Source organism: Amphiprion ocellaris, chromosome 22 (assembly GCF_022539595.1).
Source record: "Amphiprion ocellaris isolate individual 3 ecotype Okinawa chromosome 22, ASM2253959v1, whole genome shotgun sequence".
Lineage (NCBI taxonomy): Eukaryota > Metazoa > Chordata > Actinopteri > Pomacentridae > Amphiprion > Amphiprion ocellaris.
The window spans coordinates 14596740-14622154 of NC_072787.1; the positions used below are offsets into that span (position 1 = coordinate 14596740).

Consider the following 25415-nt stretch of genomic DNA (forward strand, 5'->3'; position numbering starts at 1 on the left):
TGGTAGCCTCTCTTGGCTCGCCCATTGCAGCTTCCCAAACTCCCTGTTCTGTTGTTCAGTTTTTGGCTGCAGTAAAAATTTGTCAAATGCAATCCCCAGGAGGCCAAACTGTAAATCTCCTTTTCCCCTTCTTGTTTGCTTACAGTCAATGGCGTCCCATGGTCAAGCGAGGGTCCAAGGAGGAACAGTCACACATTCAACTGCCGAATGCTGGTCAATCCGCACAGCGAGAACCAGGACGAGCCGCACGAGCATGAGCCACAGCAGCAGAAATACGAGACCATGCAGTGTTTTGCCGTTTCGGAGCCCAAGTCTATCAAGGAGGAAGGAGACGGTATGGAGAGAGAGGGCGAGATAATATGGGGGGAAAGAAGAGTTGGAGGATCATTTGACACTAAAGTAGAGACCGTACAAAACAACTTTTCACAAGTTCAGTTTTTAAATCTGTTAAAACTGCCTGCATGCACTTGTGCTTTGATTCGGTCTAAATCAATTGTAAGTGCCTTTGCAATTAGGTAATTACAGAATGGAATTTAGAATTGACAGAGACTCCAGAGTCTGAGCAGCATTTTAGCGCTTGCAAATGAATATGTTCTGAAATACAAAAGTCTGAGTAATTGGTGGAACAATTTCTAAGAAACTGTGTGAGCCAAAAGTCAGTTCAGGCAATGAAAAATTTCTTTTCCGAGAAATGAGCTTAGAAGTAGTTCTTAGTACATTCTAGTTATAAAACAAAAAAGCATGTAGAAATGGGACAAAAACCTTATTTAGTGTGGCTAACCAAGGCAACAAAATCAGAAAACGCATTCATTAGCATCTCTGTGTAGCATCAGACTGACTGCTGCCGTCTTTAATGAAGTTGATTGTCATATTGTCGCTTCTAAGACCTTTAAAAAAAGAGAGAGTTTTGAGGCTTGTCTGGGTGTAAGAAACATGAGAAGTTGATTGTGAAAACTGATTTAAATACTAATTAAAATTGAATCCATTTACATTTTGATCTAATATGTGTAGATGATCGACCCCGTTTTGTGTTAAAATTGGCATTGTATGGGAGAAAGCAACATATGAAGCTACTGATGAAGGGAAGTGCTGGTGCCACTCAACTTACATCCATGAAAAGTTAAGTGACACAAGGGAGACTAGAGGCTGGGCAGCTGTCATTAAAGCTCATCTATAATTCATGTACATCCCTCGCAAACCTGGGCTTATGACTCCAAGGGAAGGATGTGTTTTAATTGTGTATCCCAACAGTGAACCAATCTTTTGATAACCTTCAAAACAGATTTCCACAATACCTTGAACACATTTTAGAGCATATGAGTGTAGAGAAAGAACGAATGTGCGCTTGTGTTCACCACTAGGAAAAACATCTGTGCGCCTTGCCTGGGAAATGATTTCAATTGTATGTTGTCTCTGCTTTTCTCTCCATGTTCAGTCACTGAGAGGTCACCGGGCTTTTCCAGTGGTTTTCATGGCTTTAGGCAGGAACATGAGATTCCGAACTCCATCAAACGTGTCCTTTATGCAGAAATTTTCAGGACTTTGTGAAGCATTGATTTCTGATGTTGGATTGTTCTGCATCTAAAGTACCTTAATCCTTTTTCCTCAGTGGATTTATAGAGCAACCATAATTTTCCACTGTCCAAATGCAACTCAGTGGTAAATTAAAACAAGTGAAAATGCAAAAGTTACACTCCAAGTCTAGTTTTAGCCCCTCTTTTCCCTTTGTTGGCTTTCTTTGTGCACCACCTGCTTGCCAGCCATACTCTGGCACATAGACTAACTACAACCCTGGCCAAAGAGTTTCTGTGTGCATGTGAGTGGTGAGGTAGGATCAATGGTTACAGTTGCAGGAATTTGTCCAGCCATAGACCGAAACAGAGAAAGAAAGGAGAGAGAAGGAAAGGTACCAAAAAAAAAAAAAAAATAACAGAGATTGACAAATTAAAGGGCCGGACCACCCAAGAGGCTCTGTTTACCAGTCAAAATAAGGAATGTGTGTGTGTTAGCCCTGGCGTGCATTTCTTTGCCAGAAACATGTGTGGGATCGTGGGTATTACTGGCACAGGAAAGTTAGATGGCAGACTTTTTGGGGTCACCCCAGTCCTGGACTTGGCGGTGTCATCTTTGCGTGTGTTAGAGGCAACTGTCATGATTGAGCGATGGCGATCTTTAATGTTGGGCCAGGGGAGGTGTCATCAGTGTGAGATGGCACTGTAGGTGAGACCAGCCGGGGACACAAACACGAACACACTCACACACATGCCGACACTAGCACACATGCGCGCACACACACACACACACACACACACACACACACACACACACACACACACACACACACACACACACACACACACACACCTTCAAAGGTCACACTTCATCATTTCCCTTGCCAGCAATAGCTGCTCATCCTCATGAAAGGAGCGGAGCCCTGATCCCCATGCTCATTAATAACTGTATTAATTATGCTGCCTGGGAATAACATGCATTTCATTTTCTTTCCCTCCCTCTGTCTCTATCATTTATGCCCCATCCTCCCCTCTCTCCTCTCCTCCCTCCTGTCCCATCCCCCTTCATCTCTTCTGTCTCTGCCCTGTCCTCTTTGTTACATCCCCCTTCACATCTATTCTTCTCTCCACACATTCCGTCTGTTCCCTCTTTTTTCTCTCTTTTCCTCTCTCTTTTTTCAGACTTTCAGTCATGCCTGATCTGTGTGGCTCGCAGGGTGCCCACAAAGGAAAGACCCATGCTTCCCACGCATGAGAGCTTCACTACACGCCAGGACCTACAAGGTACACGAACCAGTCACACAGCCAGAAACGACAAACTGATACAACAAAGATAATTCACAGTAAACTTTGCTTGGGATGTTAGTTTGCACTTCCTCTGGTAATAGTGTAGTTAAGAATTTTTACATATAGCTGTTTGAATAAAACTGTGCCCTGCGTAGGAAGAATAATATAGTGGCTCTACTGAGGCACAGCAACAATACCACTTTATCCCATGTCACCAGTCTATAAATCACTTCACAGTACAGTTAGGTTTTTAAAGATTATTATATCCTGGGTAGAGGCCCTTAGGATTGAACAGGTTTGGTGAAACTAGCTTCCCTCCTCTGTCTGCACTGTGGGAGGTAAAGTACCTGTCTGAACACTGGCATATACGTGCAGACAGCTGTCTGTGTTTCACCTGCTCTTTGATGTACTCAAACCATTTGAGTGGCATGCACACACAACACACAAACACACACTCATAGTCACGATAGTTACTGACATATAGTAATTTACTGTTTCCCACCCAGACTTCTGTAGGTGTACATATATGTACGCCTCTGTTTATATGTCTCTTTGGCCTACACAATTGTAGATAATTACTATGATTTATTGTATTCAAGATTGATAGTATGATTTTTCACTCATAACAGTATTTTAATAAAATATTGCCATGCAATCCTTTTTTTTTTTTTGCAAAAGAGAGTTTACTGAATATGATGTAGTGCTCCTGTTATAAGAGTGACAAGTCCTTAGTCTGTCCCTATGGCTGTCATTCAAGCAGCAGTATGCTTGTCACCCCTTCAAATGCATCACTGCCTCCATTTAAATTGCATTCCAGTGAGGGACAACTGTTACACTGCTATGAGTGAGTGTGTGTGTTTACACACGTAGCTTGGATGTACTTGTTATGCTCTAAAGATAGTTGAGCCTGAGCTTCCCTGGTGACTTTTAAAGGGAATCCAGGTAGAAACCTGCTGTATTAAGTGACTAAAGTTGTAGGTAACAGCGAGTGACAAGCTGTAAGTAAAATATAAATAGAGATACTTTACTATTTCATGAACCAATGTCAAATTACAGAGCAGCTGCAGCAGTATTGTCAAATGGAGAGCAATGTCTGCTGAACAAGCTCTACATGTTGATGTTTGATAGAGACATCAAATCCCCATCAACTCAGTTAATGTGGATGTCTGCATTTATATCAAAATCTTTACTTCTGTGTCTGACTAAGACTTCACTAATCTGTGTGTAGGTAAGATAACGTCCCTAGATACCAGTCTGCTACGAGCATCCATGAAGCCAGGCTGGGAAGATCTGGTGAGGCGCTGTATCCAGAGGTTTCACCTACAGAATGACGGAGAGATGTCTTTTGCCAAGAGACACCAGCAGGAAGGTAATGCTGATAATTACAACGACAATCCTGGTTAATATTTGGCTCTTGATATTACTTGCCTTTGATCTCTTCTCATGCTGTTGTTCCACAATTTCATGGACATAATGTGATGTGAATGTGATTTGAACTTGTTTCAAACCACAGGCCCCTTTTAACTAAAGCGACTGGTAAAGCATTGGTTTCTGTTTAGGGGACCGTCTATGCCCTAGCAATAACTCGCTGCAAACACTAAAAACAGTTTATAGCAGTTCATAATAGTGTGCATCTATTAACATAAGGGCATATCTGTCCACAGTGCTACGTCATGGTCAAGCTTTCAGCCCCATCTACCGGTTCTCCCTCTCTGATGGAACCATCGTCTCGGCTCACACCAAGAGCAAACTGGTGCGCTCGCCTGCCACCAATGAACCCCAGCTCTACATGTCCCTGCACATTCTGCAGAGGTATGTTGCACTATCTACACTTGTGTCAGTAGGAGAAAGACAAATCTGCAGCATGAACTTGCTTGCATGTTTTAACCTGTTAGTGCCCTGCAGCACCTCTTAATGGCTTCATCTATTTTTTGAGAATAGGATAGTGTCTAACTTAATGCTTGTCAGTGGTCTGTGTCAAAATCAGACATAAAGACAAGTTCACCCAAGAAAACATTTTCCCACAATCCTCCTGTATAAATACAGATAGTTTAGGCTGTATTGGCCGTGTCGATACTGAGATTTCAGCTGGCAGTACGACATAGAACCACCAAGTTTAATTTGGGATACCAAAGTATTGATGGGAATAATGTAAAGTTGTGTTTTGACTATCATTACTGTTGTCAATATGACTGATACCAAACAAACTGAATGTATCATGTTAGATCACATCCCTGTCATTAATCACTTTGACTTGAAGCCACATTTTCTATCTCAAAGAACAGGAAAATTATCCAAAAGCCATTAAAAATCTGTGTTGTTGAAAACTATTCAAGAACTAATCAACTGCATTATCTGTGTGTGTTTTTTACTCTAGGGAGCAGACAGTATGTGGAATGGGCCAGGACATGGGTCCTGGCAATCAGGCCACAGGGATGGCTCCTAAACCAATGAACTCCTCCACTCCCTCCATGACTCCTCCGACCCCAGGCAGTTTGCCAGGTTCGGGGCCTCAGGGCCAAGACACTACCATCAGCAGCAACAGCACGCCTTTTTCCCCTCCCGGCCCTGCTGGTCCCAGAGAACCAGCCGCCATGGGGGGCCATATGCAGGGCTACCGCTTTGGTTGCCCCCCACCACACAACCACACTGGGGGCATGCAACCACCACAGCAGGGCCCCAACTGGAGGATGAACAGCCCATCTCGTGCCAGCCCCAGCCCGGTCGGAGGGCCCCATCCACCTCAACAGAACTCTATGCTGTCACCCAGGCACCGAGGGAGTCCTGGGGGGGCAGGAAGCCCTCGTGTAGCAGGAGGCCTTCACTCGCCGTCCCCAGTCGGGATGTGTGGTGGAGGGCCTGGAGGTGCAGGTAGTAGCACGGCTAGCGCCCATGCTAACAGCTACACTAGCAGTTCTCTGTCAGCTCTGCAGGCCCTTAGTGAGTGTCACGGTGTAGGACATGGACATGGACCCCCTCATGCACATACACTGGGGTCTCCAGATCGCAAGATGGGCTCCCCAGCTGGAGTCACACCAGGATCAGGGGTAAACACTCATATGATGTCAAAACTTGGAGCAGGCAACAGTGCTACTGGTGGAACAGGAGACTCATTTGGACCTCACTCAGACGTGAGTCAGGGGCACACACAGGCCCAAACGGAGGGCAGCCTGGCTGAGCCCAAGGAGGAGAGGGACGGCCCCCTCGAGGGCCACGATGCTCACAATCGTATGCATGACAACAAGGGCCACACCAAGTTGCTTCAACTGCTCACTACCAAGCCAGAACCTCTAGAGACACCCCTGTCCCCTGGTGCAGGAGGTGAGGGCAAGGACCAGGCTGGGACAGGGGTCCGGGGTGGCCACACAGGAGGGAACACTCATGCCACGTCCCTTAAAGAAAAACACAAAATCCTCCACCAGCTGCTTCAGAACAGTACATCTCCTGTAGATCTTGCCAAACTTACTGCAGAAGCCACAGGCAAAGAGCTGGGCCAAGACCAAACCCAGGGTGCTGGTAGCACAGCTTCTGGGGCAGAAATTACTCCTAAGCAGGAGCCACTGAGCCCCAAGAAGAAGGACAATGCCCTACTACGCTACCTACTGGATAAGGATGACACTGTATTGAAAGACAAGGTCCCTAAGCTCGAGCCTGGGGAGGTGAAGGTTGAAGGGGGCAAACACCCCCAGGTCAAGGCGGAGAAACAAGATGCAGGATACGACCGGGCTGAGCAGGTCAGTTTTTGCAGAAAGCTTTGTTCTGGAAGTGTTTAATTGTGGGAACATTTTGTTATGCTGTTTGAAAAGTAGCTGATTTACTGGGTTTTCTGCCTTTGAAGTGTTGAAAGAACTTGAAGTGCCCTCAAACTGATGTTGTAACCTCTTTAGACTACTGCAAAAGTTTTTGCCTTGAATTGCTCCACTTGACTGTTCTCTCAGTTTCAGTGTTAATCTGGGTTAGGTAGCAGATGTTGGCTCCTCTAAGTCCCATGTCCACAAAGGATGTTACAACTAAACACACAAACAGTTGGGCAGTATAGAGTGGAGGACAGACAGTGTTTGAAGCATATATGCATTCAGATTTATAGCCTTGTCATATACGCTTATTTCATAATGCATTTTTTTTAAATTAACATATATAAACACATCTGGTCCTTTCACTGCCTGTGTGTTGGCAGCACGAGCTAAGGGAATTTATCCGCCAGCTTCAAACAACTGTGACATTTGGAAGGAGCCCCTGTGGTTCTTCAGCCATTTGATCCTGGTTGCATTTGGCCAGAATCCTTAGGTTTGGCACCGAGCTCAGGTCAGTCCTGGCACTGAAAGAGAGAAAAGAGTAAAAGGGAGTGAGCAGGGCGAGTGTTGTTGGTGAAACTCTAAATTTCTGTGCAGCAGACATTTCAGCAAAGCAGAGTTTTTAGAACAACCTGCTGATGTCCTAATGCAGAGAAGGAAAGCAGAGTCTCATAAGCTTTCACACAGGAAACCTGTGTATGACGTGCTCTACTAAACACGCGTTCAAGACAGAAGCCTGCAAATGTCATTTCATCACAGACATCACCTAAACCACAGAATTATATAGAATTACGCAAATTACATGAATGTCCTTCCACTCTTTGCTGTCTCTGTTTCGCTTATTACCTTCCTTAGACCAATCACATAGTCTAGGTTACATGCATTCTGTTTAAATGTCAGTAACATTGAACAAAGGTCACATTTTTGTAGAGATGCATGTTTCATCTTTTTATAAAACAGCGTAACAGTGTCGAAACTGCACCTAAATCTTGTCTGGAGTAAAATCACGAAAGCAGTTCAGACAGCATGTTTTAATTGAGCACTTTGAAATGTCTGCCGACACGAGTTTATTCTGTGTCAGAGGGTCAGTTTTTGAGAAAATCAGTAAGAATCGTCTTTTTCAAAGTCTCCTGCCGTCTTTTGTGGCACATTTGTGTTGAGGCGGTGTTGTTTTTCCATTCAGACGGAGGGGCACCAGCACAGAATGTCACCTAGCTATGCGTGCTAGTTCTGTATGTACAGTATGTGCTTGGCTGCTTGTATGGAGAAAAGGAAAAGGTGATTGGTTGGATATTAAGAGCCGTTGTTGAACTGAACAAAGGAGGGGAGATGAGAGAGGTGTAGATACCCCCAGGAGAGCCCAGCCTCGGCAGGCAGAGTGAAAATGATGAGCCATATGCTCCTGCATGTCCTCTCTGCTGCCATGGAGATAGAGGGGAGAGGGAGTGGTGTGTTTGTAGAACATACAAGAAACAATAAAGGGAAGTGGAAATCTAGAGAAATGCAGGTTTAATATGTATGTCTTAATACTGAAGGTTTTATTTTGAGAAAGTGGCTCATGTACAATGTGACAAAATAAAATTGAACAATAATTTGGTTTATTTCTGCCTTGCGTAGACAGTACAAATTAAATCTGGATTTTACATTCAGCTGGTGATTAAAGCACTCCCAGCTTCCAACGGTGATGATGATGGCTCATTCCAGTTTAACAGATTTCACCAACTAGAACAAGGCCGTTTGTTAGACATGCACTAAGCCACGACTTCATTAGAGCCATTACATGTGTGTGAGTGGGTTTCTGTTCGTTGCTGGTGAATTGCTGCTCGCCATGTGTGAAAGCTGACTGTACTAGTTATAAAGTCCACTCATCCTCCTCTCTACTAACCTCACCCACTGTTTTCTCAGTGACTCTCCCTCCCTGCTTCTGACTCGCTCCTCCTCATGATTGTTTGAGAGCTGAATTATTGATGGCTGGAGCAGAGCTAAATGAGAAATCAGAGCAGAGCTCCAGTGGGGCTGAAAGAGCTGTGGGTTCGGTTGACCATAGGGATGGTTTTCAGCTTGTGCTTTGACCATCAAATGGACTGTCAGCGATTGATGAGAAAATCATAAGTTGTTTTCACTGACGATATTAAGGAACGGTGATTATGATCACTGCTAATCACCATAAGTGACTCTACTCCTTAATTTAAAGCAACCCATTTGCTATCCTTTTTCCATCTGCCAGCCCTGACAAGTGTGCTGGCCAACCTACCAAAAGCCTGTATCTTCATTGTCCATATGCTTGCTCACCAAAGCAGCATCCGGCTGCGTCACATTCCAACTCTGTCACACCTGCCAGAGAAAATCTGCTGCCACTCTAGCCAGAGTGTGTGTGACCCTCGATTGTAGGACCTACGTGTGACTTTGGCTCTTTTTCTTGCTTCACTGTCTGTGCATACTAGATCTATTCTTCCAAAGACCAGCTCTTATCTCTAAAGTTTGCTTGTGAATGCATATAAATGCCTTTCATTTTTGACAGTTAATTAATGTTACATTGAGAGACGGGTAACTAGCTGTCTGTCATTACATATACTGTATTTATGAAGCCAAATCACAATATTGTGTTCTCATATTTTTTGTTTTTCCATTGTGAGACATAGGAAGTAGTGTGTAATTTAATCACAGCTCATAAATACTTTCTTAACCAGCAGTCATTACCAAGCTGTTGCTCTGCAGATAAAATCTTTGTTTTATGGTCTCTAATTGCCTGACAGACTGAAACAAAATACAGGTTAATGAAAGCTACTGTGATGTGGGTTTAGATTTACTGACATCGTAAAAGAGTGATCACAGAGAAAAGACACTCCTTATCAGTGAAATGAAGCAAATAATTATTAGCATTGTTGTAGAAAGACCAAGAGGGAACCATGATAGCATTAATTGTTTATTACTTTAGCCAGTGAAGTCACTGCAGCTCAGCTCAGTATTGCTTCTTTAAAGAATTGTAATGGATGTCGGTTGCAGTAGTGGTACCTATAAGTCCGCAAAGAAAATATATTATTTTTACATTACATTTAAAGAAACTAATATACTTTTTGCATGTCAAAAGGTGTTTGTTTTCCCTCACTTACTACTGTGTAAACGACATGGGAGGAGTATTTCCATAATTATAAAATTTTTTTATTATTAGATATTTTTGCTGTTCTGTTCTAAATAAACACAAAGAAAAAAACTAGGGTATATATATATACACACTTGAGCAAGTGCATTTATGTATTTTTATAAAATTTCATTTAAGAAAAACAGACAGGAAAAGTTAATGAGTTTGATCAAATTGATTCAAAAATATTAATGACAAAGCAAAGACGAAACAAAAACTGTTCACAAGTAACAATCCCAACATGGTAGTTAGTCTTCAAATACTGAAGTACACAAGGATTGTGATTAATTTTGTTGCCCTTCTTGTGTGAATAATTGCTATTTCAGCTCCTTCAGATAGTGAATAAAATTTTGCCGAGCTGTTTTTGTTCTTTTTTTCTCGTTCTTTTTGGCTGACAAAAGGCCAGCAGGACTCTAGAGTGAAGTGACTTTTCCTTTTTCCTTACTTGACTGCGGCACTTCTGCTTTACATGCCCCGTTTCTCAGTTCCTCTTCCTAGAAAAGTGCATGTGTTAGGTCAAAAACACACAACAGCCGTCCTACCCTGAAGTCCACACGGACATCTGGGCACATCTGTACATGAAATGGACAGATTTGAGATTAACGACTAGATGGTGGAATGTGGGATTAGGATGTGTACCAGTGTGTATACTGTGATCATACCCGGCTCATTCACAGATGTGATTCCTGTAAGTTCAGTACCAGATGGATACAAGTCAAACTGTAAGAATACACATTTGGTGGGGCTCCATCACTATCCTACAGTGAGAAAGTCAGCTTCTTGTTGCTAGGCATACAAATGTCTCTAAGCGAGGGCATTCTGCATCAATGAAATATAGGACACACCATCGGTTGGCAGTTAATTTCTGCAGCCTGACATGCGTTTATAACATATAGAAGTAACAATATAAATGAGGACCAGTTAAAGTTAAGACCCAGTTTCTCTCCCTCGTCTGTTTTTGCTACATTCACTTCATTTTATTTAAATGTATGTGCAGCCTTAGCCACGTTGCATCTTGTATTATATGTGTGCTTAACTGCCTTTTTAGTGCAACTAAAGTTCTGAAAAGATGTTAAATTGGGATCTGAAAATGGGACATGGTTTGAGACCAAAAATGTTACAATATAATGATCATTTGGCTTTAAAAATACTTGCAGATTTAAGTCAATGTAGTAATGGGTGTGATCTGCAGAAAAGAAGGACATTGGTTGCATTACATGCGCTGACATGCATTGAAAGAAGAGAGTAACAAGGATTGATAGAAATAGGACCCATTAAGGGTAAAAGCAACTAGAGAAGTCGAGAGAATAGAAAGTGGGAGGAGAGAGAATTGGAGAGGAGGAGGAGGAGGAATAGAGCAAACTGAGAGTGTACAGAAGCATTACATCATTCCTGACCTCATTAGGGCTTTTCTCTCTCCCACCACCACCACCCCCCACTCTGTTACTCTCTCTAGCTTTCCTACATATCCTGTCTGCCTCCTAGTATGATCAGCATTGTGTGGCTAACCTTTTTGTGCTGTGTATTGGGGACGTTTTTCAAAGACAATCTTCTTAGATGGAAGAGGAAAAAGTCCTAACCATAAAAAGTATATGAAGGCATGACCAAGGTTGTAGTACTTGAGCTCTCTAGATAACTGTTCTATCAGACATTGTTGGCAGTCTTGTTATCTTAGGCTGCAGTTACATGATGAACAAGTACATGTCATTGTCCAGAACATTGAAGTACAACACTGGAACAGTGCTGGTGTGCTGTTTTCCTGCTGTACAGTATGTCACGATCAGGAGATGTCAGTGATTCCGGGTGTGCTGCACTCTGGTGGACACTTACAGCCAGTGCAACTTATTTACCTTAAGTCCCTCAGGTCTCTATAGGAAGCAGTATGATCACCTTTGTCAGTATTTCTGTTAGATTCTGACTGTGACCTACATTTCTTTTCCAGTTGCCAATACCACTCCCTTTTGTGAGGCACATGTTTGTGAAACTGTGTTAGACTAGTGTTGATCAACTTTTATCATACTTTTGTGAGGCTCTAGGTTGTTTTATTTGCTGTATTATTTAGGTGTCCCTCTTATTTTGACCATCCAATCTGCCATAGTGAGAAAGGAAAATATAGAGGAGACCATGCAAGTGTTCTAAAACAAAAAAAGCTATTTTCAATAAGGTTCATGTTTTGTAGTCACAGCAATTCTTCAGTTCAGCTAGTAAAACCACATCCCTTCATGGCCTTCTTTGTTTAGGATAGTGTGTGAAAAACTAAACAAAAATTGTCCAAGATAGTCCAAAGCCCAATTGTATATGATTGCAGCCTTGAGCTGGCTCAGGACTTGTGTTTACAGTAGGGGGGCAGAGAGCAGTTCAGACTTTGGCAACAACCAAACAGCTGCTTGTTGCTGCTTTTTCTGTTTTGCTTTGGCAGAAAGCAGCTTTGGTAGCCACGTTTTCTATTTTTCTTTTTCCTCATTTAATTGAGGGTAAAATATTGTTTATAATAATATGGCATTCTTAGTTATGTGTTTAAAAATTTTGAACTATAAATAATGGGAGTAGTTGTAGTGTTGTACATCTAAAAGAACAAGGCGGTAAGCAGTGAGTAGTATGTGAGTTTGATAAGCTAAGTCAAAGTGAAGTGTGACCTAGATTTATTGGAAAGTGGTCCATTTCTTTCTTGGGGTTACTGCTATTATAAACAAGGCCAAGCCTGCTGCTCGCGTCTCCCACTTAAAGTCTCCTCATGCAAGTTTGTTCTCAGTTAATGTGTATGATTGTCACTATTTGTGTTTGTGTATCTTGGTAGAGGTGAAGCAGTAATAGGTTTCTAAATGGAAGCTTAAATGGCTAATCTGCTTGTGTGCTCACACTTTTCTCTCTCTCCTCTAGTCGTCAGAGCTGGATGACATCCTGAATGACCTGCAGAATGCTCAGCCACAGCTCTTCTGTGAGCCACGGCCCGTTTCATTGCCCAGTCCCATGGACAAACAGAACATCATCAATGACATCCTGCAGATGTCTGAAACCAGTCCTGCCATGCCGCCACAGCAGCCACACAGGGGCATTGGACCTGGCATGGGCCCGACTAGTGAGTCCCTCTCTTAGCTGGAAGAAGTGCACAGACCACATTATGTTAAACATTTACAGTGTTGCTTTTTTTTCTAATACTTTCATCATGAGGTTTTACTTTTTGAACTGTTTCAGTTGATGAAGCACATGACTTAATCCCCCTAATTCCTGTCTTCAGACTTTGGGGGTGTCCGACCAGGCCAGCCAGGCAGGGGTCTGCCTGTGAGGAGTGTGTCTCTGGACATGAATGTGTCCCCCCAGCAGCCCTCATTACAATACCCCATAAGAGCCACAAGTCCTTACACTCTTATGCAGCAGCAGCAGCAGCAGCAAAGCATAGTGGGAAGTCACAGCATGATGGCTAACCAGGCCGGTATGGTCAACGCAGGTAGGTGTGACAGTTATACTTTTGTAGCCACAGTTTGTTACTGTCTGAATCAGTATCACACAATATTGTTATTGTGTATTACTGCCGTTGTTCTGCAATGTTCCTTGAGAAGGAATTGAATCAATGCCCAGATGCTTGGTTAAACAATGAAGCATGAAAATGACCAGCCTACCAGCAATGAACTGCTGAATTTTTGAACACCAAGGCTGGAAAACATGATAAAGAAACTTACATTAATTACATTGAGTTAGAACAGGTTACATGTTAAAAAACATCAAGAGAAAAACAAAAATTCTCAATTTTCTTCTAGTGAGTAGCAGAATTCACTTCATTTTGGTGATTATCAGTAGTTTTCCAGTGAGGAGTCACTATCAAATGTAAATCACTTTTTACCCTTTGTCACATTTGATTTCTTCTTGACAATCTCACAACAGCAAAACCAGTAGATGAATCAAAATTACGATGTCCTCTATAATTGTGTTACCGTTTGCGGCGGCTTCCAAATTCTGAGGAAAGACCTCCTTGCCGCTACCTTTCTCGCTGTGTAACGTATTTCATGGTACAGTGACTCACGTCCTGTGACAGGAAATATTCACCCACAGCAGCACAAAGTTTCTCTCACAGTCACACCCACATATTAGTAGTCCTCAAACATACCCCACTGCGCTGAGGGCTTTTCCCCCTACGTTGTACCATTGCATCATGGGGACAAAAGACATCCACTGATCTGTCCTGAGATACACTCACAGCTTCTTGTTCCTGTGCGTGTGTTTGATCCTCTAGGACTGATGGCTCCAGGTGGTCCGCGACCAGGTATGCAGCAGCAAGAAGGCTGGGTGGGTTCAGCGTCTGCCCCTCCTCTGGGAGCGGCTGGTCCTGGGCAGCAAGGTGCCATGCAGGGCAGGATGGGACCCGGCAATGCTCCCATGAGACCCAACAGCCAGCCAGGGCCCCGACCGATGCTCCAGTCCCCGATGATGGCCAATGGTGAGAACACAGTGCACCTTAGAAGTAACATCATGTTTTGATATGAAACTAGATAGAAATGCAGTTAACTGCAGACTGCTTATACACAGTGGAGCCAATTTCCAGTCTGTCTGACCATAACAAATTCTGAAGCATGCTGATGTAGAAACCCTGAAAGAACTTAGATTTTGTGAATATCAGATCCAATTTGCTATATGTGGTCCATCTAAAAGCTATAATACTTGGCTACAGGTGAAGCAGGACCTCAGCTCACCCACATATGGTTTCCCTGCTTCTCGTGGTTGTAAAGACTGCCACCTTGTGGCTAGTCAGAATATATCTCTTTACACAGGAATGCAATGTCTGACCCAGAACTTTCTGTTCCTGCATTGACGAGACCATTGACCAGTTTTCAGCGTGCTTGGTTTCCCCAGTATAATGTAATTCCTGTGTAATATTTAACTTAACTTTACTTGTTTTGTCCCTATATAGCCCAGCCTGACATGGATATTGGTATGGTCAGCCACCATTTCTCCCAACAACAGGCTCCACCCAACCAAACAGCCCCCTGGCCAGACAGCATGATGCCAATCGACCAGACAGCTTTTGTAAACCAGGGCCGGTAAGAGACTTCCAGTACACAGAAATAAGATTTGTATTCATACCAAACTTCTATTTTGCATATTTTTGTTGTAGTTGAATTTCTTTAAGTATTTGCTGTGGTTTATAATGGACAAAATTAAGTGGAAAAATAGTTACGTGTTTTCTCTGTGTCGTTTTTGCCCAGACCGGCACCCCAGGATGATTTGTTGTGCAATACGGGACTCAGCTCAGGTGACGGCAATTCAGTGGATGAAGGGGCCTTGATGTCACAGCTGTACACTGCACTAAAAGATTTTGATGGCTTGGAGGAGATTGATCGTGCTCTGGGTATTCCTGCTCTGGTAGAACAGGTGAGATCTCAATTTTTTATCACTGGTTATCAGTGATTTCCTATTATACTTTGCTATGGTTCTGCATTTTTTTTATCTTTGGCTGCCTGTTTCAGAGCCAATCACTGGACCCAGACCAGTTCCCCCAGGACCCCTCCATGATGATAGATCAAAAGCCCCCCATGTACACCCAACAATTCGGTCCCCCACCATCCCACATGGCACAAAGGGGCTACCCTGGTGCTCCCATGCAAGAGCCAGGCTTCCACCCCATGTCTGGCCAGATGGGCACACGGCCGGGTTACCCAATGATGAGAATGCAGGCCCGACCCGGACTCAGACCTACCGGCGTCGTGCCCAACCAGCCCAACACACTACGACTGCAGCTGCAGCACCGGCTACAGTCACAGCAGGTACACGTGCGTCTAGACTGTCCTGACACCGCTGGGAGTGATACAGCTCATTGATTCTTTACTCTGATGTAACGTTAGTGTTTGATCAGTAGATTGAAAGCACAAATGAGACTTGCGCAACTATCCTTGAGGCTGACATTTTGGCAGGTCCTTTATGCACACAAGTAGTTTGGATAATTAGGTCTCCCTGCCACCTGCTGGACTTTCAATGAATTTGCTGGAACATTATGTTATATTAAGACTGCGCAATGAAAAGACCATTTAAATCCATGAATGCAGTCATTTAATTTTACCTGTTATATCATTCTAATCCATATGTATTCCTTAAGTTACTGGTTATATTAATATTTTTTTGTATTCCTTAACTATTTACTGAACAGAACTAACCAGTATGTCTTAAACTGAATGGAAATCAGAGCATTTAAACTTCATAAAGAAACTTGATTCTTCTGTGGGCAGTGTTTGTATTAACCCAGTACTTCTGTCTTTTGTTCCAGCAGAACCGTCAACCAATGATGACTCAGATGAGTAGTGTGTCAAATGTGAACCTACCTCTTAGAGCCAACGCTCCAAACCAGGTACAGCACCACTACCATTACATAATCTGTCTGCACAGACATGTTGTTACAGCGTGACTGTAGGTGGTGTTTAGTTTGTTGATGGCTTGCAGTCAATTGAAGCCTTTAATTTCAGTGTTAGGTCGAGATACACAAACTTCAATACTTCTTTGGTCTTTTTTGTCAGTTTTTCTGACCTATCATTCTCCTGTCACCTCCAGGGAACCATCAATGCTCAGATGTTGGCGCAACGTCAGCGGGAGCTGCTGAGTAATCACCTGAGACAGAGGCAGCAGCAGCAGCAGCAGCAGGTGCAACAGGCCCAGCAGGTCCAACAGCAAAGGAGCATGGCCATGAGGGCCCAGGGCCTGAACCTGCCTCCCAACATGGCACCCGGAGGCATGAGTAACCCCCGGAATCCTCAGGCCAGCCCGCAGCAGTTCCCCTACCCGCCCAGCTACGGTACCAGTACAGGCCTGGCCTCGTCACCTCCCCCTACCAGCCCTTTCTCCTCCCCTCTCTCCCCCAGCCTGCCCTCTCTCCCCACCAACCCCCAGCTCCACCTGCATGGCACCTCCTCCTCTTCCTCCACCTCCTCCTCCTCCTCACAGATGATGATGGGAAACACAAACATGATGGGCGGACAGTACGGGGCCGTACTCAGCCCCCAAATGCAGCACAGTGCCTTTCAGTTTCCCAACTCAGGTACTGCTCCCACATCCCAGCCCAACCACACACTTCACCCTGCAGCCAATGTGTGTGTGTGTGTGTGTGTGTGTGTGTGTGTGTGCGTGCGCGCCATTGTGTCTGTGTTGATGTGACTCTAGTTGCACAGCATCACATGCCTTTTAGTAGCGGCAATCATCCAATTTGTAATGTTCTGTACTGATGACTGCGTTAATCAGCTGCCATCGAATGATCCGAATCAGACTGCATACTTTTTTGCTTCTCAATTGTATAACAAATGAATAGTTGTCAGTGAGTGTGATCATATATTGTTATTGTTGTGTCAAGTGCCCAAAATGGTGTCTTGACTCTGCACTCTAACTCCACAAGGGGGCACCAAAAGCACAGTAATTCAAGCTTAATTCAGGATACACTCTGACACCCAGGTCAATAACTGAGAAAAGGAAGAGCAACAATCATGACTGTACTTGTCAGTCTAATCATCTGATTTATCTATTGACATGTTTGATTTATCCTCCAAATCTTAATCTGGCTTAGGTTTTGTATGGAATAATAGTTTCCTTTGACATTATTTTTCTCTCTCCCTTTGTTCCCAAGCCATCTCTTAACCCTTTCCTTCCAAGTTCACCTTTCTGTTAATTTTTTTACATGCATGTTTTAAATATCAATTGCCTGTACATAATCCTGAATGCAGCCTGGAATGGATTGTCTTCAGTTACACTAATCATCACGCTTGATCATTCTCTGCAAAAGTTTGTGTTTACGTGGCATGTTTGTGTAATTTACATGGAAGGTTAACATTAACTTCACTCAGTACATTGGTTTGTAGTGGAGTCTCTGCAGGTTGGAGTCTGGCTGACCTGTTTTGATGCGTCCACCACAGGTATGAGCCAACAGGCAGACGGAAGTTTTGGAGGTCCCGGCACACCACAGAGCCCTCTGCTTTCTCCCCGCATGGCCCACACACAGTCCCCAATGATGCAGCAGGGCCAAGGAAACGCTGCTTTCCAGGGTTCCCCTGACATGAATGGCTGGCCGCAGGGCAACATGGGAGGCAACAGGTACAGATGGCGAGAACTAAGTAGTGCCTGGTTGGATGCTGAGATTTAGAGTGGTGTACGCTGTTCTTGGGACATCATGTCTTTAGTTTTTGACCAATATTAAAGCAATCCATCGATGGCTGTGTGTACATTCATGACTACAGTCAAACTGTGACTCCTAATGATTGTTTAACACACTTTTAAATGGTTAAGATTTTCCAAAATACTCAGAAAAATGGGCAAAAAAGCAGGTCTGACTCTGTAGTCCACTTTCCCCTCCATTTCCAGTCCACCTACATGACTACTAATGTGCTCTGGAACCACTAGAATAGTGTTGTGAAGATCAGTCAGAGCCGATTTGTTTGTTGCCAGGCCTATGTATGCACATGGAATTTTTTCCCCTGCACACACACAACAGGCAACTAGTGGATCGTAAAAGGATATTCACTGATATGACAAAAAGTGTCAGAGATTTGTATTGCTGACTCAAGCAATCACAGCAGAAGTGATTCAAACTATTGACACCGCTGATTTTTTTGCTCCTTTTAGCCTTCGAAATTAGTGTGAATTATGCCCATGCTAGGTCAAACCTCAGATAATATCAGGAACTTGTCATGTTCTAATAGAATTCATCCAGACATGTCTTTTCCTTTCTGTATCAGTACCAATATGTTTTACTTCACCCTGACTTACACAGCGTCTTTGCGTCTCCTCCCCACTGTGCAGTATGTTCTCACAGCAGCAGGCATCACCTCAGTTCACCCAGCAGAATAACAGCAACATGTACAATGGCAATGGCATGAACCTCAACAATGTCTCTATGGCCACCAACATGGCAACCAGCAGCATGAGCAGCATGGGCCAGATGGCCGGACAGATGAGTGTCACATCCATGGCCTCAGGGCCCTCACCCGGCTTGCCCTCCATGGGACAAGAACAGGTATAAACTACTTGACCAATCCTGACAGAAATTCTCTTAATGCTTTAAAAGTTTTTGAAAATGGTCGGAGCAAGAGTTACAGGACTTCAAAGAGGGGAAATACGTAGTGCTGTTTTTAAGCATTTCACCGTTGGGTTGCATTAATTATGGCCCCACCAAATTAGAGGTTTTCAAGTGCTGCCGTAACATCCTTGGGGTATCCCTTTACAGTAGTGCCTCGTAGTAAATAATAAGTCTTTCAGAATTTAAAACTTAGAGGTTAACAAAATGGACCCCTTAAAGTTTTACACAGTGATCTGGGGACCAAGAAATACTAAAAGGTTTGTGTGTCTTTCCCTCCACTCCCGACTCCTCACGTCTGTGTTTGTCTTACGGTAAGACCCTAAGTGTTTGGGTATACTTACTGAACGGCAGTGCTAGTGAATAATTTACTCAGTAGTTTACGTAAGTCCTCTTGCCAGAGTTCTGCTACTTGACTTGAACTTAGAGGACAATGATGTAATTAGCAGTGGGCACTTCAGAGCCAGACTATTAGAGATATATGATGGTCAAAGGCTGCTCTGTCTGAACCACGGACTCACGAGCTGGTTTCGCTTAACATGGACAACTTGACTCCTTAAGGCTCAGATCTGTCAAACGTCCACACTCACTGTACCCAATTTGACAGATCATGCTTGGATGTGCATGTAGACAACTTTTATTCAACCAAACTTGGATGAAGGTAAAAAGGTTTTCTCTTTGCCAGCACTCAGTTCCTGGTGGTTATCGTTCATTTAATGTCACCCGGGTTAATCCTTCTTCCTTTGTCTCACTGGTATTGTTAGCTTGGTATGTGGAATGCACTGTTGTTGTCCATGATGCTTTTAAGCCAATAAAGAGCCATTAATATTTAACCAAGGTGCTGCAGTTTGATTGTCTGCACTTCAGACTGTTGTAACATCCCAGTATATCTGTCACCTGATTTACTTCCCCTGTAGGATTATAGAAAAATATCGGCACTTAGATTATTTCAATTATTTACTGTTTGCCCATTAGTGCAGGCATTTACGATTCACTGACTTGTTTTAGACCTGACGCTGTGCTCCAAGATGGTTTCTAATTGTTTATAGTCTTTTACAAAACTTCAGTTTACTCTAGTCAAGTTCAAGTTAACCAAAACGTTTGTGCTGTTGAATTGTGGATTTATTAGATGCCTTGCAAGTTGTGACGTAATATGTGCTGTTTCTCTGCAGAAATACTGTTGACCCTCATGGAGCTCTGAACATGAACCTCAGTGATCAGCTGGTGCAAAGAGCGCGTCGGCCCTTTAAGAATTGAAAATACAAACATGTAACCAACCGACTGCCCCTTGAACCAGCGAGGTCGTGCCCTGACCCCCCACCCCCCCGCCCCTCTCCCCAGCCCAAATTTGCCGTCTGTCCAGCCGGGGCGTCTTCGGCAGCCAAACAGACACAGGAGTGTGAAGAGGGCTGGGGAAGGATGGTGGATCTCCTGTCCAACATGCCTAACCCTCCTGGAGGAGAGCCTCGTGATGAGCCAGTCTATCTGCCTGTCCAGCTGCATTCACCGTTGTGTGACTTACTGTAGGCCTCCTGGTGGGGTACACTGACTTAAGGGGGCAGCAGTGGGTGGGATCCTTTGTTCTGATGAATGTATTCCTCTCAGTGGACAGCGGCCATTTACAATCTCATCTCAAAAATAACGTACACTGATTCTTTTTTCTTTTGTTTTATCTCACTCATTGGTGACATTTCCACATAGTTCCAAAATGGCAGCAAAGACTCCAAGTTATGTTCTGAATTACGGATGGAGCTCAGACACTTAGCCGATTTTGCCTTTTTTTTTCCTTTTGCTGTTCTTTATTTTATTATTATTGTTGTTGTTCTTTTAGTTTTTTTTCCTGTTGTGAAAATTAAGATGTAGAGTAAAGATATGGTGGAAAAAAATGATTTTGAAAAACACTGCAGAAGAATGGTTTGAGTGGAATGGTGAATTCTATGATTAGACTAATTTAGTCAAGAGGTTTATATAGTGTATTAAATTAAGTTTTATTTTTCTGTATAGATTCATTTTAATTATTGTAGATGATTCTTTATCCTAGTAGCAAGAAGAGAAATATTTCTAAAAAGTGTGAAAAAGGCACTTTTTTTTTTTTTTTTATCATTTTAACAGTAATGGTTGTATTCTTTCTGAGAAGATTCTTCTATTAACCTGAATTATGGATTACACTTTGGTCCTGTAGTTTCAGAAGATGTCAAAATCAAATATGGTTTAAAATTAATTACAGAGATTGTACATACCAATAAGTAAAACATTTTCTTTCCTATTTATTTTATTCCTGGTTTTGGTTCTCCCAGCCTGGTCACAACTGCCTCTTGAAGCAGAGCAGTTCTTTTTTCTTTCTTTTTTTGTTTTGTTTTGTTTTTGGGACATGGAGTTTGAACCTTCACGTTCTGATGTTCTGGTACGATGCAGACGGGGGTTTGGGTGGGAGGTAGAGGGACGGGTTGTAAAGGGGTGTGCTGTGTATACAGTGTACAGATTATCGCTTGCTTCTCTGCCTTTAGCATAGAACACAACAAAAAAAGGAAAAAAAACAATTCAACACAGCCATACAGTAACTCAAAAAAGTATAAAAAAGTGTGCTTTCTATGTTGTCTGGAGTGAAAAATGCTTCATACAAGCTGCTAGGTGCAAACTGTTCCGGTGTGATGTAAACAAGCAATAACAATTACTTGAGAATCTCTTGGGGTTTTTTGTGTTTTTGTTTTTGTAATTTTTGTACAGTTTCCTGAATAAAAAGGACACATTTTTGCTCCGTGTTTGGATGCAGTATTAAACACAGTTTTTTATTGCAGTTTGTACCAAGAAAGTCCACATCCACACACAGCGTTCCTATTAGATTATGCAGCATCGGCTGAGACCTGGAGAGGGAGGTAGTTTGTGATTCCCTGTTGACACTCGCCCTCTCTGCCTCCAGCCGTTCTTCTATAGCAGAGGTCAGAGTTAAGACTGCACGGTTCACGAGAGCTGCTCTGACAGACACTTAGCCATATTTTATGACCTCAGGCAGTTAGTTCAACTAGAAAGTGTTCAGTAATGACATGCTGGTCTTGTGCCCCAATAGGGGTTTGGTTTGACCTTCGCAAGATCTAAAGCAAGTCATCTTCTCTAACCTCAAAAGTAGGTTTTCCTCAAAGGGAAAAAAAACTTTTTATATTAACTATTTTAACCCAGGACAGACTTTGAGCAAGCCAAATAATCCTCACATTTCAATTGGATTTCTGAATTCTATACTCACTTTTCGTTTCATGGTGAGAGACCACTTCTTGGTTGGCGTGCTTTGAGGCCCACGGAAAACAGGAAATTTACGATGATGTCACTTAACAGGGTCTGATGTAAATGTTGCATCATTAAACAGGAAGAGAGTCATTCTGAATGTATTGTCATTAAAGGCCTAAGGATGTGACTGATGGTGTTTCTTGTCAACATGTTGACAACGTGGTGTTGCACAGTTACACCACGCTCTTCTCAGCATTTCCAAAGTTGCCCATTGTTGCTTCTTTTCTTTCTTTCTTTTTTGTTTTAGTTCAATATGGAATTTGAAGTTGTAGCGATCAACTTTGGGACAAAGTCTGCATTTTGGTTGTCCTGCAGGTGTTTTGTCGTTGGGCCTACAGGAGATCACACATTTTTGATAAAATGCTGTTTTGATTGTAAAATACAGTCGTGCAGAAGAAGCCTTTTGAGCCATTTTAAAGAAGGATTCACAGCCCTTTGCAAATTTCCAAAGATTGTCAAGATTTTGAAATGACTTAAAGCCATGTGGTAGCAGTGCATTTTTTAGCATTTATAATGAGGACAGGTGCAAATAAATGATTTTGCCCATTACAAATATCCAGGCTTTGGACCCACTAAACAAAACTATTTTTTTCTCTTTAACTTATGGTTTTGAAGAACTTTAAATGCCCTTTTGTATTGTCTGCCAATTTCTTAGAGCTAAGATGCAACCTTGAAATGCTAAAAACCCTAGCATAATGCCTTAGATTTCGTCCGTTCTCGTTCTTGTACATTACACCGCTGTCTGTATAAATTTGTATAATGACTTGTGTACAATATTGAATGGGTGCATCATTGTTCAACTCTTCTCAGCTGCTGGAGACTCGGTCACAGTTCAAGTTTCCCTCATCATTGCTCTCTGTTCTGTGTTGGGTTGAAGACTCTGTTCTTTCATTTCTCCCCCTCCTCACTGTTTCTATGGAAAAGCTGATACATAGGGATATTGAAGCAATATGTAATATACTATATGGACTTTCTGAAGAAAGCTTACTGTTGTGTTTTCCCTCCGCGATATTTTTTCTGCATTGTTCACAGGAGTCACACTGTATACCCGCATCGATCTTTGTATCCCTAGTGTGTGTGAGCGTTTTATGCAAAATTAGATATACAAGAGAAGTTAAAACCACAGTTATGCAAGTTGTGAACTAATATGGCTTCGCTGATGCTATTTGCCTTGTAAATAAAGAATTCTGTTATTGCATTATTTAATCGAGTGCCTCTTATTTCGTACGATTGCAAGTGAAGAGAGGAGGAAGTTTGCTATAACTTTCCATGTTTATTCCAACAGATAAAAATGCACAAAGAAGCGAGGGGTAAGTTCTTTTTTTTGTTTGTTTGTTTGGGTGGTTGGTTGGTGGGTTGTTTGTCTCTTCGATTTTGGAGACTAGAAACAATATCACATATTACAAAAAAAAAAAAAAAAGTTGTTTGCATGTCACACTTTTGAAATAAATTTTGAGCTTTGTAGATTTTTTTTTGCCTTTCAATTGGAGCTTCACTGTAGAAGTTGAACCATGCTGGAATTTGTTGTATTTACCCTGGTTGTCCAACAGATAAAAATGCACAAAGAAGCGAGGGGTAAGTTTTTTGTTTGTTTGTTTGGGTGGTTGGTTGGTGGGTTGTTTGTCTCTTCGATTTTAGAGATTAGAAACAATATCTGTTAAGTTTATCATTCTAATAAATTGCGTTTATAGCAAAGATGTCTCGTCCAAATATTGTGATTTTTAAAGTAAAATCTAAATTTTCCGAGAATTTAAAAATTGGACACTGGGTAGGCCCACTGTTTATATTTTTGTTATCCTTTTATATTTGATATTTGTCCTTTACCAGGTTAAACAACACCAGAAGTGAGACAGGAAGAGCCTTTATGCAAATAACGTATACAAAATTATAACTATAATCCATAGAGTCGACCATAAAACACGTTTTTTAAAAGCACAAACCACAATTAATATTAGACCTGCACGAAAATGATCGAAAAACCAACGACAAGCAAAGACCAGTTCAGTTTTGAATTAGTTTTTGAGCAGCAAAACAATGCAGACCACTGTTTCCTCTCCAAATCATAATAGATTTCTGCTCCCTCAGATCAAATCTAATCAAGAGAGTGTGGTGATAGAGGTGGAGGAGGAGGGTGTGTTCTCATGGAAATGTTTGGGAACCTCTCTAAACCGGCCTCATTGTGGCTGCTGTGTGGAGAAGTTAACGGCGTGGGTTGTCCCTCTGAAGACGTCTCCCTACAGGGGCATTGAGATGTATGAGGTCCAGCTTGGCCAATAGGAGGGCAGGAGCTGAGAAGAAGCATCTTCAGCAGACCTGGCTGTGTTCAGGATAGATGCCCTCAGATGACCACAGAGCAGCAAACACCGACAGAGAAGCTGCTGCAGCAGACATCCACCCTGAAGTTTAGACTTGGCCTGCAGAATTTGGAGATTTGTCTGCAGGAAGTTGGTAAATCTGTGAGGGCACGACGGAGAGAACTTCACTGTGAAACTGCTCTAATTGATTTCCGAAGGTAAGTTTCTTTTCTAGTTTATGAAAAATAATCCAACAATCCTCTGCTGCATATTGACACCCTCTCTTTGGTACCATCTGATTGCATTTGATCTCTAGTTAAAATGAATTTGCAAATTCTTAAAACAAAAATACTATGTCAGAAGGATAGCAAAATTAGGTACAAAGTATTAAAATCACGCATTTTTGTTCCCCCAGTCTTCTTTCTTTCGGTCATCATTGCATGGTAATTGTAAAAGTCTATAAAATGCTTCATTAATGTTGACCTCTGCTCCGACCGACTGTTCCTTTATTAGTGTCATGACCCTGATTTGTCTCTCTATTTACTGGCTGACTGGTGAACGATTCCTAAAAAACACACACCATGTTCCAGTCGGTCATTTAAAGCCGCTGATGAACATTTGGTGTGTGACCTCTCAGCTGGAAATATTGCAAAATCGGCTGATCTTTTACTCTGCAGATTGCGTCCCCAAATTGCTGTGTTCAATATTAACCCAATATTTTAGTCTGTAGCACCCAGTTTAATGGGTGAGGTTATAATTTCAAAAGGAAATCATAGATTTGCAGTGTTTTTACACAGGAAAAATAACCTCACAGCTTGAATTTATAGCCTGGTATTCTTTTTCTGTTATAAAATATCACCATAGGTCTGTTTTGACGGGAAATTATAGTTCGTGAAGTGGCGTAAAAGCTTATTTCGTAATAAAACCAGGTGTGGTCAACCTCTTTTGGTGTTTCCCTTTTTAGATTTCTTCCATTAAACTTTTATAACTCCCCCTGCTTCCTCTCCCATCCCCCTCCTCTTTGTACCTCCCTCACCCCCCTGAAGGACACATCAGCTTCTC

At 42.5% G+C, this 25415-nt stretch overlaps 1 protein-coding gene across 5 annotated transcripts in view; it reads left to right on the plus strand.

Annotated features, from left to right (window-relative positions):
* ncoa2 (nuclear receptor coactivator 2) overlaps positions 1-23260 on the plus strand; it is a 57684-nt gene extending 34424 nt beyond the window's left edge. For 2 of the 5 annotated variants that reach the window (XM_023297761.3, XM_035942693.2), the window contains exons 7-22: positions 146-334; positions 2694-2795; positions 4027-4167; positions 4463-4610; positions 5176-6532; positions 12615-12813; positions 12973-13182; positions 13966-14169; positions 14641-14770; positions 14936-15101; positions 15197-15493; positions 15991-16071; positions 16272-16755; positions 17621-17798; positions 18504-18717; positions 19950-23260. In XM_023297761.3, coding sequence (XP_023153529.2) covers positions 146-334; positions 2694-2795; positions 4027-4167; positions 4463-4610; positions 5176-6532; positions 12615-12813; positions 12973-13182; positions 13966-14169; positions 14641-14770; positions 14936-15101; positions 15197-15493; positions 15991-16071; positions 16272-16755; positions 17621-17798; positions 18504-18717; positions 19950-19961 — 4112 coding nt within the window. In that variant the 3' untranslated portion in view covers positions 19962-23260. The remainder of the gene's footprint in view (positions 1-145; positions 335-2693; positions 2796-4026; positions 4168-4462; positions 4611-5175; positions 6533-12614; positions 12814-12972; positions 13183-13965; positions 14170-14640; positions 14771-14935; positions 15102-15196; positions 15494-15990; positions 16072-16271; positions 16756-17620; positions 17799-18503; positions 18718-19949) is intronic. The other 3 variants (XM_023297764.3, XM_023297763.3, XM_023297765.3) reach the window with 3 other exon arrangements.
* Positions 23261-25415: the final 2155 nt, after the last annotated feature.